Genomic DNA, 13,385 nt, shown 5'->3' with positions numbered 1-13,385 from the left:
GAACTTCAAGAGATGATTTATTTTACCTCTATTGAAATTGAATCCTGCCAATAAATGAAATAAAAATAAAGAAAGGTTTTGCAAGCGAATATTGACTCTTTCATCCTTCATTTGTAGGATCAATTCATGACCATTCAGAAGAAATTCATTTTTTATTGGTTCATTTCGCCATCCTACCCAATGAATTATTAGGATAGATTTGTCTTTAAGAAGATCCTATATAGTCATAGGTTCCATCGTTCTAATAGCTTCTCCATTAATATTTAGGCCTGAACTCTGCAATGGAGCTCTCAATAAAATCTATTATTTATTTCAGAGTCAATCTCCTCAGTTTTCCTTAATCCGAAGCTCGATTAAATCATTCTCTATTTTATATTACTTTTATTTTTATTTGAGTTTCATTTATTTTTTTATTCTATTTTATTCTATGTTTCTATTTTCTTTCAATTTTTTATTTGTTGCTCAGCCGGGCGAGATGTTACCAAGAGTAGATGTCTCTTTTATTGAGGTGCGGATGGAAGCAAAGGCTGCAGGAGACCCTTTCATCATAGGTAACCTAGACTCTCAAGCTAAGGCAAAGAATAGAAAGACCTTCATGCAAGCTGGTTTTTGGCAAATGATTGACCTAATCCCAATTGTTTCAAAAGGCTGCTTTGTAGAATCAGGTATTGCTTTGCCATTAGGGTGCTGAAGAAGAAAGAAGTAACTTCTCTCTCGACAATCATCTAATGTTCGAAGGAAGTCATAGGTGTCGAAACAACATATCATTATCTCAAAAAAAATATACTATCAGTCTCTTGAAGAAAGTGGTCTTGTAGGTTGCAATCCAACAGACACCTCCATGGAGACTCAGACCACTAAAGCTCCTTGATGACTCATCCCATAATCAAAGGTTAGAAAATTGATTAATATGAATATCATAAGGCTTGACATTTCTTTTATCGCCGACGCTAAACAGAAGCTTTTGTAGCTTGCTCTATTAATTTTCAAGTATATCAAAATGATGAGGACATCGATCGGAGGTTCAAACATGTGTATCGCCGGAAGAATCGCAGATTGACGGCCACGATTCAAAGTTTATAGTTTTAAATTTATTTATGCATTTTATTTTCTTTGAGTATCCCTATTGTACCCCTATTATGAGTTGAGTCATGCTATAGCCCTGAGGGCAATTTAGTCTTTGTTTCTTCTTTTATGTTGAGACCTATATGTAGGTCATTGCTATTGTAATGTTGATGATGAATTATTGAATGAAAATTTTATCTTGTTTCTTCTTCTTGCATGAGAGCTAGAAAAGGGAGAGAGAGATCAAGGTGAGCAAGTGCCAGGCCCACCAGTCGTCTTCTTCCCCACCTCTTATGTTTTTCCACGCATACCCGTCAACCTCCATAACCCCACCACCGGCCATCTCCCAACCAAAATTCACCCCACGCCTTCCCCTACCAAGTCAACCCGCCACCTAGTTCCCTCACCCCCACCTAACCCGGCGCCACTTCCAATCCCACTAGCCATGCCGCCGGCCACCCCATCATTTACCCCTCTTGATGGTGATCTCAATGCCATCATGAATTTCCTTCTTTGCCCTACAAGAAATTAGAAAGGATTTAATTCAAATTTGAAATTCAAATTTTGAATTTCAAATTCTTTCCAATTTTGGAATTCCTATTTATGAAAGTTTTTATTCATGATCTTAATTTAAATTTCAAATAAATTGGATTTAATAATAACTTTCCTAATCCACAATCCCTCTTTGGAAACTCCCTAAATCCTTCCCCAATCACCCCCCTCTCTCTCTCTATGCCGCCAGCCATGCTTGGGATGGATTCCAATTAATGCTAAGTTATTGCATTGATTACAATTGATTTGAAATTCAAATCAACTTCCCTCCAAATTCACTCAAATCTAAAATTAATTTCAAATTTTGTCTAAATCCCCCCAACACCACAACCCAATCTAATTTCTTCCAAACCCTAGCCATCTCCACCATCTCTCCTAGCCGACCCCCCACCCATCTTCCTCTTACGCAAACCGCCACCCCCTCCACCTCACTTTGCTCTTCTTTGAGGCTCCCTTGCGCTCTCGTCTCCTAACATCAATGGTGTATGGCCGATGATCGACCACGGCTTCATCTTCGACGAACAAGGATGGACGAACATCCTCGCATCCCCATTCTTTGACGTACAACTTGGACACGACGAGACCGTGGAAGGATACATAGACCGCATCCGATATTAACTCGTGTTATCAATCGAAGAACATCATCCACCAAGTCGTTGGATCATCGTCAGTCATCCGCCACCTCCACCAACTCCGGCTACTTTCCCGTGGACAAAGACCTCTGGCACCTTCTTCCTAGTGGTGATTTTGATTCTAGCGTGGAAGATCTTCTCTGGCCAAAGCCTAGTGTAGCCGAGTGATCGACCCCCGAGGTGAAAACTTTCATTATTAAATCGTGGATTGTTGATTAAAAGCTCTTAGTATTGCTACTATTTTTATTTATCTACGAGATTTGGTTAATCTACATGTACTCCTTCGCCTAAGAAAGTGGAAAACCAAGATTCTTTAATAAAATTGCTTGTTATTACAATAAGTTATTGATTGGGATTACATTGCCAATTACTCTTAAAATTCTTAATGAGCTCCTGTGCATTTGGTTTCACATCACAAAATGTCTTGAAAAGCAATATTATATCCTAAGACTGAGTACCTAAATGTTAAACATTATCATGTCTCGATTATATTAGCCTAGTTGAAGATAGGAAGTCAACCATCATATATTATATATCTTTGAGATAACTTGATCAATTGAAATAAAAAGAAATAAACTGTTGCAACAACATCCAATGTTGAGACTAAAAATGGAGTTATATACCACATAAAGTAAAATGATGTGGTTAAAGATTCTTTTAAGGGAATTGGATTTTCTAGTAAATCAATTTATAATATTGTACTGCAATAATCATGCCACCGCCTACATTACCAATAACCATATATTTCATGAACAAATGAATCATATTGAAGTTTATTGTCACTTCAATCAAGATGTTGCTTTCCAAGAAGATTACCATTCATATTACAAGTTTCGAACCAGTAATTGATATCCTCTAACTAAAAAGTTTTTTATGACAACAAAACATCTTTTTTGTCGTAAAGACATACTTATTAATTCCATAAAAATTAAAATTGTTCTCATTAATGCTAGAAAAAATTCAACAATTACTTGAATTTGACTTGACTCGATACTAACTCAAATGAATTTCAAGTAGATTACGAGCTTCAATCCAAATTAGAAAATGATTTTTAGTAGATTCCAAGTTTTCCTAAGCTCAAAATAATACAATTTAAGTAAACTCAACATATAGATCGAAATGGGTATTCCATAAAATACTTAGTATGTATGATATAATACATGTATAAAATACAATATAATATTTATATTTATAAAATTAATTTCAGCCAACTCAAAATTGATTGAGTTGAGCTGAAATCAAATCATGTTGAGTCAAGTCAACTCAACTTAAAATGATTGTGATTTCAAGTCGAATTTGAGTTGAGGTGAAATCAAAATTTTCAAATTTCAAGTTGGATCAAATTTACTCAAACTCGACTGAATATTGGCCTTGGTCCTTATGCGAGCTTGTCTTAATTTGAAAGTTCTATTATCAAAGCTCGAACTATTAAACAAGCTAAAATAATATGAATGTTATTCACCCAACATGACTTACTAAAATGATAGGAAATACTTGAGTTCGCAAGTAACCCTAAGGTAATACTTGAGTTCGCAAGCAATCCTAACCCAAATCGGAGATCCAACAGTGACAAAGTTGCTGTCCAGAACAGAAAAACAGCAGAAATCTGCTGTTGACAGCAGAAAAACAGCACTATTCTGAGAGAAAACCAAGAAAAAGACTTGTATTCCAATAAACGATGAATAAAACAGTAAAGATATAATTGATCCTCAATTCGAGAGGAGGATCGATCTCTCCCAAATCTCTAGACGCCGCTAGAGCCCAAAGAAACCTAAATCTACGAGATCTCAAATTTCAGCCAAATTCAAGATGATCAAACCCTAGGAAAAACAACTATTTAATGCATACAAATCAAAAGGAAATCCCTAAACAGTCCCTACATTCAATTTCTCTCTTAAACCCCCCAAAAATCCTTCCTAAAATGCTCTGTTTGAACGGTCGGCTCGCCCGATCTCTGCAGGAGGCGAAGATCCCGCCTGTTCGCGATTTTGCCGGTCCCGTGGGGACCGGCTGGACCGATCCGGTGGATCAGTCTAACATAGAATTCTCTATTTTCAAAGCCATCGTGAATGTATCTTATAGTTTTTTTTATCAAAAGTTGTAATTTGTTTATGACATAGATGACACAAAATTTTCCAGCAAAATCTATAACTTTTCCCTGCATTACTATTAACTCTTCTAATGCACCCTTAACTAATGGATTTCAATCAGTTTCTCTAAATCACATTTTTTGCATTTAAGCTATGGACCTTAGCAAAACAGGGATGAGCATTAAATGGAGAACGATTCATGCACTTAGTATTTTACCAACAAAAAGGACTTTTTTTTTATAAATATTATCATGACTAACCTTATCCCAACTATATTAGGGAGGCCTTATGAATTCACATTTTTCATTCAATCATGTTAAGCTTTGTCTAAGAAGCTAAACATGTTCTTTGCAAATTTTTTGAGCAACTTCCATACATATTTCCCTAGATCTATTATTTTTTCCTAGTCCTTCAAAACTAATTTTATGTATGAATAATATATTTAATGCGTGCATCTTCTACCATTTATTATACATGTTTAAACTACAAATTTATTTTGAACTACATATCTTTAATAGAAATCACTACACCCATCGCTTAATATAATCATACTTTGATTTATCTTCCTAATTTTTCCAAGCATGACAAAAAATAACAAATTTTCACAATTATTCACATGAATGCATATCTTAAGTCTAATTAGCACTTTGCTGAATAAAATGGGAAATAAATTGAAATTTTTGTAGCTCCACTATGGATCGCATATTTCTAATAGCAGTAAAACTTAAAAGTTGGTAACCTTTTTAAAATAATGGTCATTGCCCAGGACATAACTCTAGTTTTTCTAATTCAACCAAGACTAAGAGAGAACAAAATATTTCACAGGTGCTTGAAATGGTTGGTACTAAAGTTCTTACTGTGTAAATTGTAAATGAAACCCTTGCGGACTAACTGTTGCAGAATGCATTTAGTTTAAAGTTTTTCAAGAGAAAAATTTTACCCAGAACCAAACATAAGAAGTTGCCCTGCATGAAATCGTTTATTTAAGACAATTTTGTTGGCAAAAATAAGATAAGATGTATTGTTCAAGGGTCCTATGGTCGACCACAAATTACTTTTTAGGATATTGAATTAAAAAAAATAATAACAAGTCTAGTGTGATTACTAAAATAATAGATCTTATTACTGTTATTTTGAATATGGTTCCTAAGGGCCCATTAGGCATTACTTTTTATTTTATTTTTATATTTTTAATATGTTAATGAGAGAATAACAAAATTTGTTAAGATGTTTTTACTTTTCGATGTAAGAAACAACTTGATTTGTTCTTAAGAACACTCAAAACAAATTTTAGATTTTTTAGATATTTTTAAAATAGTTTTTTATTCTCATATATACTTGACTTGTACCCAATTCCCATCTTCAACCATCAATGATCATAGCTGGCATCAAAGATGGGATTCAATGGATCAAGAGGGATAGAGGAGAGGAACGGCAATTTAGGATGGGAAGAGGATGTAAGGGTAGGAAAGAATGTGAAGGCTAAGTTGATCTCCAATTGCAACCATGTAGAAGTTTACTAATATAATGTAGAAGGTGAGGGCGTCGACTTGCCGAAAAAAGAGGAAGCAGCGGTGCATAATATACTCGGGGAGAGCAGTGGCATTGTCATTGTGTCCATGGAAGGGAGGAAATAAGAAGAGTAGTAGTTGCATATCAGGAATGAGAATGAGTGATCTCGTACAAAAAAGAGAAAAAATGATGTCAAACAAAAATTATTTTTTCTGTTTTTATTCGATGTTCTTACATAAAAATAATAATAAATTAAGATCTTAAAATTAAGAGTGATGCTAAATGACCCCTAAAATAATAGATCTCTAACTTCTAATATTTTAGTAACACATTTAAAACAATAGTAATCAGATTCACAGTTTGGACAGGCAAAAAAAATGAATTCAATGAACTAAAAAATAATTTGTGGCAACCATGGGACTTGGGTTAAGTTCCCCAAAAAACTAATACTACATTGGTCTACTTTAATTAGAATATTGCCTAAATTTCAACAAGGTAAACTATGATCTGAAATACTAGTTATAGATGCATTCCACCCTCTCTCGTGGAAGCAACAAGGACAAAGAATAATTAAGTTTTTATTTCTAAACACAAAAATGGTTAAATAAACACCTGGTGGCCAAGACAAACTCCTAATATCGGAATGTCCTTGCATTGAATTAGTACTTGCAAGCATACCCCTACAAAGAAATATAAGAATGAAATTAATAAAAAGATGTCAATTGATTAAAAAGGACTGGAGATGTTATAAAATCATAGTGTTATGTCCAAGATGTGTTTATTACTTAGTGCAAAAACCAACCTATGTCTGTCGCGCATGTTGGAGAGCCAGGCCCGGGCGATATAACAATGTTATCAAAATCATTTTCTTTATACAGGTCGTATTTGATGTGCTCCCATGTCCACTCATCATTGCGAATAACCACGGGCGGAACTAAAACAAAACTCAATAAATTAAACTATGTTTAAAGAATAAACAAGAAACATTTAGCTTGCAAATATAAATATGAGAATAAACAGGCATCTAGTAAAAGTGCTTTCATGTTGATTGTGATTCAATGGTTAAAGACCATAATAAATAAGCATAACATGATAACTTATCACAACCTATTACATGTAAACACTTTTGATCTTGTATGTTTTAATGCAAAACCGACATAGCTTCAAACTTCTAGCTCACTAACATGCCCCATATATAGCTTAAACAACTAATATATATGTGTGTGTGTGACTGGCTCCTCTTCCTCTTATGAAGATTACTTTGAAAAAATAACTAGCAATGATGACGATTGTAGGCTTCTTGATAATTCAAGAAGTTTGGATGCTTTTCAAGTTGTGTAAATTGGGAAGAACTTATTGAGGTTGCCGCCAAAAACAATTGGGTGGGTTGGAGTGTTGAAGGCGGCATTTAGGGGGGGGGGGATGGTTTAGCGAAGTTAGGAGATTGGTGCACCACCCCCATCCTCATGTGAAATGCAAAGAAAGGACTTGGTTCAAGGAAAGACAAAAATCTTAGGCTGGATCAAACTGGGCTGACATTAACTCAATCATTGTGTAGCCGTGTGCAAGGTTGCCTTGAGATTTATGCTACTAATTTGAAGTCATGCAAATTTACATGGAGCTTTTTAAAAATCCAACAATACCCAATTTTTGGACTTTATTTTTAAAATTTTCTCTTTATCAATCTTGCAATAGTGATACAATTCCTTTTGCCTAGTTAGTAGGAGCTTGTAATGAATTAAATTTTTCATGATTGTGATTTCTCATAGGACATCAACATCAAAATCCTTTTTCAATCATGGATCATGTTAGTCCTCTTACAATCACAACTACTTCACTAAGTGAGTTCCTAGTCAAAATAAAACTTAAAATGGTCAAATAGAATTTAAGAAAATGATGGACAAAACCTGGAGTTAGTCCAATAAATTGATTCAAGCATAATAGATTGCACAACTTTAGTGTGATCAACACATGTTATATGAGACCATAGTTTGCAGTGAGAATGTCTGTAGTCTAAGTACATGGATCAAATGGGTGCAAGCGATATGGGTGCCTACACCAAGACACTATCCTCCACAAAAAAGGATGGCAATAACAAATCCCCCCACCCCTTAAAGGAGATTTGAGGCCTATAAAAGCTTTATTTCCTCCTTCCTTGACTACTGCACATTCTTTACCATGTTATTCTTCCATACGCATAAGATGTCAAGTAGGTCAGCATTGCCAAACAAGTAATAAAGGATTGAAGTGTTCCTCTTTCATGTTCCTCCCATCTTCCTTCTGCCCTAGCTTTGTTGCACTCTCTTCATGGTACAAGTGTTGACGTACATGGCATACATCCATGGAATGAGCAACAAAAGTATGAGTTTACAACTTATATATTCTCTTCAACATTCTTCCCCCTAAATTAACTTTACCACTCCCTCATTCTCAATGCAGGGATATGCAAATGTGGAATTTATTCTAATACAACCTTTGAAGATTTTTTCTTATATGTTTGAAGTTGGAATTTTGGGAAACTTTAAAGGGGAGATATTCAAATTTTATTAGTTTCCTCCAAATTTTTATCATAAGCAAATTCAACCTTTTTTCACATGAATGATATTTAGAATTCAAACTCCTTTCTACTTGCGATCTTTCTGAGAAGATTAGATATCTAAGACGACCTGATGTTAAAATTGAATTGCATGCAATTTAAAGAAAGCCTTCTAGTAGTGTCTTCTAACCAAAAAAAATCACACAAAAAATCGGGATTTTCAACATAATGTTATCATTTTCTTAATTCGACTACTATAGCCATTCTTTATGCACTATACAAATGAGGAAAAAAAAAGTAAGACTAAAAAGATAAATAAATGAATTTACTTATAATGTCTTCACCTTTGAAAATAAGACTCAAGTACTTTCTTTACATGCCATGTCCATTAGTTCATCTAGGCCAAGTTTCCATTTGTTTTCACCATGTAATCAACACGTCTTTACAAGACTATGTTGAGAAATCAAGTTGTAGAAGAACGGATTTTCCAAATAGGAAACAATCTTCTTTTAACAATAATATTCCTTGCATTAAAAAACATACTTTACTTGAGCACAATGCTTTTCAATTAATTGATTTGGCTAAGGAACAAAATTTTTGTGAATTTTTTAGTCAACTTTTGTCTAATTAAAATTTAGACTTTGATTGCTACGAACTTGAAAATATCAAATATGTCATTCATCTTGAAACTTGCACTTAATTGTACTCCTTTGAGCTATAAACTTACTCTAGTCCTCATGTATTGCGGCCTATCTCAAGTTAAAATATAGATTCAATAATACAATCATGGAACACCCACTTAGGATTCATTCAATAGTAAGCCCTTTGAGCACCTTAACTTTACAAGAAGAATCTTTGAAAAGTTCCAAGAAAAATGGCCATTCTAAGACATTGACTTGAATTTGAGTCAAGTTAAATAGTAGGCACACCTTAACATCATTAGAATACTCTATTAAGACAATGGTCTAATGAAACCTTGAGATAAATGGAGTTTCCAAACATAAGACAGGTCAACCCAAATTACATCGCACAAAGAAGTTGGTATATCAAATTGGATGGACAGACCAAGCCTAGTAGATTGACAACTGGTATCTAGACAATGAAATAGGACAGCCCTCACCCTTAATAAAATTATCTTTTCTCAGGAACCACATGCATGATTTTTCTAGAATCAAATTTGCCACCTACTTGTAGTAGTTAGCTCGTCTTTGAATGCCTAATGAAAGTGGATCAACACCAAATAACCTTATGGAAGCAGAAGGGTTCATGCACCCAAGGAGGTGGACTTGATCCAACCTGCCTCCAGGGGCGAAACTAGCCTATCTTTTGAGGGTAGGCAAACTTATTACATGAATAATTAAATATAAAAATTAGATGATCTTTAAGACAAAATAAAAAATAAAGTATTGCATTTCATTTTTATTGATGAATTGAAAAAATGATTAAAATCTTTGCAATTTATTTTGTATTTTTTGATAATATTGTATTATAAATTCAATGAAATCAAATCAAATATTTCTTTCACAGTGTACGGTACTAATCAGTCATTAAGCGAGTCAGCTTTGTTCTTGATGCTTTATTAAATTCAAGTGTTATAAATTAATAAATCATTATTTGTCTATGATATAATCTTATAATTACTATAAGTTGTATGCCTTCTTTTTTTGTGGATTTCTGAACTTTGAAAGAAATATAGAACTTTTTATTAAGAAGTTATAGAACTTAAATAAATCAATGAGAAGTTATAGTAACGATTTCTACGCTTAAATAAATCATTAAGAGATTATGTAACTTATTGTTTGAAATTTTGCTAACCATTTTTTTTTTCTAATAAAGCGTTAGGGTAATAAAACAATTGAAGGGGTCAAAATTCTAAAATTGCAATTTTTAAAAGTTAACTTTAATTTTACGGGTGGGAATTGCCAACCATCGATACTATTGAGTTCCGCCACTGCGCTAACGTTATGATAATCATATATTCCGATTTTCGATAAACATACAGAAATCCAACTTCCATGTGTTGGATCTACCATTCATCATCATGCGCCCCTCATGCAGCGAGACGGTTTCCGGAAAATTCAACCACTCCAAAATATGAATCAACAAGCAACTTCTCATTCAAAATCACACTATGTTTGAATGAATTCCCACGGGACGATAAAAAACAAACCTCCATTGACGACGGCCAGTTCCTGGTAAATATTATAGGTGTAGCTGTCGTAGTTATCGATCAAAAGAGTCCGTACAGGCTCTTGCGGACAACTCCTTTCTTCCCCGTTGAGGTCGGCCGATAACCGAGCTGCGAGAGGGCGGAGCGGCGGAGTGGTGTATGGGCCGACGTGCCGGAAGGATATCCTTGCCGTTGAAGAGGGTTTTGCGAGTGCCTCGAGCCTGGAGTGAAGGAACCAAGATGGCGGCGATGAGATCCCCAGAGTATTTGCCATCGATTGCTCGATGGAGACGAGAGCCACAAGGAATACAGAGGAAGGAAATAAGAAAGTGAAGTAGCGGGCTGTATTTTATATGCCTTATTGTAATCGTTTAGATAGCAATATATATATATATATATCCCATAGATCTTTATCAATTAGCCGGTGGGTTTTTTTTTTAGAGATTTAGGCTAATTAAGAAACAAATTATAATCAAAAAATTTTATTTGATAGTCAAAGCTTTCAACCATAAAATCAAAACGAGTTGACTCAGTGGAGATAATTTATTCAACATGAATTAAAGATCTTTATTAATAATAAAGGATTAGGTCATTAATAGAAGATTTTATAGGCTTATGGTGATAGCTAACTCAAAGGTCAATTTTAACCCAACTCTAGTTGATAATGTGTTTTATTCACTATCATATGAACTAGAAAATCATAAATTTAAATACAAGTTATTAGAGATATATGAATATTGGTTATAATGATAATATAGTTGTGTCTTCACATTTATATCAAACATCAATGGAAAGGATTTTCGTCATAATTATAATATAAAGGCATTAATGTGTTTAGGTTAATTACCTAATTAAAGAAATTTCATTGTAATTATGCTCTGATGGTGTCATTATATTAGGTTAATTAGCTAATAAGAGTATATTTATTGTGTCCCTTTTAGGAGCTAAATATTAAGTTGAAATTTTATGATGATATTTGATATGGTCTTGACTTATTTGTGAGATTGGATTAATTTGAATTTAAGGACTCTAATTAACTTAGTGTTAAAAGTCAAGATTTGTTATGAATACTGAGCGATTAATAATTTATTTTTTTATACATTTATATTTTAATTTGGAGTTTCACTTCTTTTTTATTTTAATCTTCTATTGGGTATATATTGAGGATATTAACGAGGGAATTTCATTTTTAGGATAAACAAAGGTTAAATATGGTATAGGTTGTTAATCTTAGTTGTTTGAGATAAACCCTAATATGGATGTCCTATGGGTTGAAAAAAGAAGATTTGGTGCCCTAAGACCCCCTCTAACTGTCTAGCTAAGGGTTGATGTCAACAAGAATATCATTTGGATTCTTTATATAAGATTTCATTCACTAATGCTACAAGATACATAAGCTTTATTATTTTAGTAGAGTTGTCACCATTTACTTCAATCAAGATTCATATATTTCATTTATCACTGGTAATGAGTATTTCATAGTATTCATTTTTCTTTGAAATTTTTTGATAAATATCAAGGTAGATTGAAGAGTTGATAGATTCATTATGTTTTGATTGTCAACCTAAGGAGTAACTCTTTCAAAATAGTACACTCAGTTCATGAGTCAAAATTGGTTATATGGACAACACTTTAAGGATACTTAATTAGTTTAATTTCTTGAGAATGATTCATATTAGACATAGTGATCCACTTAAGATGCATATTTTATCAAACTTTAGAGGCAAAAGGGTGCTAGCAAAAGATAAGACTAACTAGGGATTAATATATTTGGATTAGTCAATGAGAGTATCATTTATTGGGTCTGGTAACCTTTATCATCCAATCAACTACAATTAAATTGAATTGGTTAGAATCTTTGGCTACATAATGAAAAGTATTAGCTTTGGATCCAAATTAAAATGTAAGTTATCTTCTTGGGGAATTGTTTATAAAATGTTATAGTTTAACTCATTTCGGATGGATAAAGGGGGGTGTCGATAATGTGATTGTATTTAATGTGGAGGCATTGATCATGTAGGTGTTAGCTTGGGGGAAAAACAATATTGCATTAGGAGCATTATAGGTGTTGCAAGCTGTCATCATCTTTGACGGTTAATTTATTTAAGGATGTTTAAGGATGACCATTTCGAAGGAGCGTGGAGATTGAGCATGTTTAAGGATGATCATTTCGTTGGCCAACTATGTCTACCTCATTATTAGAGAAAATGATGGATCCAATTAATGATATCCAAGAAGGCTGGTTTCTCCTCATTGTGAAGTAGTTTAACCTTATATTGAATGAGTATATCTTAATGGATATCAAAATTGAATACTTTTGGATGATGAGGTTGTAAATATATATGATTTTCATATGAAAAATTAGCACACATAACTAAATTCACATGTTTTCAATTTGGTATAATAGTTAGAATTTCATTAAGAAACTTTGCAACTAAGCATGCTAATCCCGAAGCAATTCTGAAATGGATGACCTACTTGAAAGTTACACTAACATGATAAAACTATGAGGTTCTTAGGCCAAAGCAGATAATACATCGATTGTTAAGAGTTCGAGATGCTATACTAAAGTCATGTATATCCTAAATCCAAGTTGAATAATGGCCTGCCTCTATGCCATTTTTGCCTTTTCAAGGTTGAGATTAAGACCTTGCACAAAGTGTAGAAGTTCATCTATGAATTATATAGAGCTTGAAATTTAATTGAAGAATCATTGCATTTTTTGGGAGTTTTATGAAAAATGGTTGCCAATGACATTGTCTTGGATGTTGAAAGTGTTGGAGGAATTTTCTTGGTCGCCATTGTCATTGATATTACTGTTAAGGTTA

The 13,385-nt window shown here is 33.6% G+C and overlaps 1 protein-coding gene across 1 annotated transcript in view; it reads right to left on the bottom strand.

Moving 5' to 3' along the window:
- The window catches only part of LOC110110119 (aminodeoxychorismate synthase, chloroplastic), a 41,625-nt gene extending 30,714 nt beyond the window's left edge, over positions 1 to 10,911 (bottom strand). Inside the window, exons 1-3 of the mRNA XM_020841439.2 lie at positions 10,558 to 10,911; positions 6,654 to 6,785; positions 6,464 to 6,531 (exon numbers count right to left, since the gene is read on the bottom strand). Coding sequence (XP_020697098.1) covers positions 6,464 to 6,531; positions 6,654 to 6,785; positions 10,558 to 10,831 — 474 coding nt within the window. The 5' untranslated portion in view covers positions 10,832 to 10,911. The remainder of the gene's footprint in view (positions 1 to 6,463; positions 6,532 to 6,653; positions 6,786 to 10,557) is intronic.
- Between the last annotated feature and the right edge of the window lie 2,474 nt (positions 10,912 to 13,385).

The sequence above is a fragment of the Dendrobium catenatum genome, unplaced genomic scaffold (assembly GCF_001605985.2).
Source record: "Dendrobium catenatum unplaced genomic scaffold, ASM160598v2 fragScaff_scaffold_1021, whole genome shotgun sequence".
In the NCBI taxonomy this organism is placed as follows: domain Eukaryota; kingdom Viridiplantae; phylum Streptophyta; class Magnoliopsida; order Asparagales; family Orchidaceae; genus Dendrobium; species Dendrobium catenatum.
Note: the sequence above shows the minus strand (reverse complement) of the source record. Positions and strands in the feature narration are given on the sequence as shown.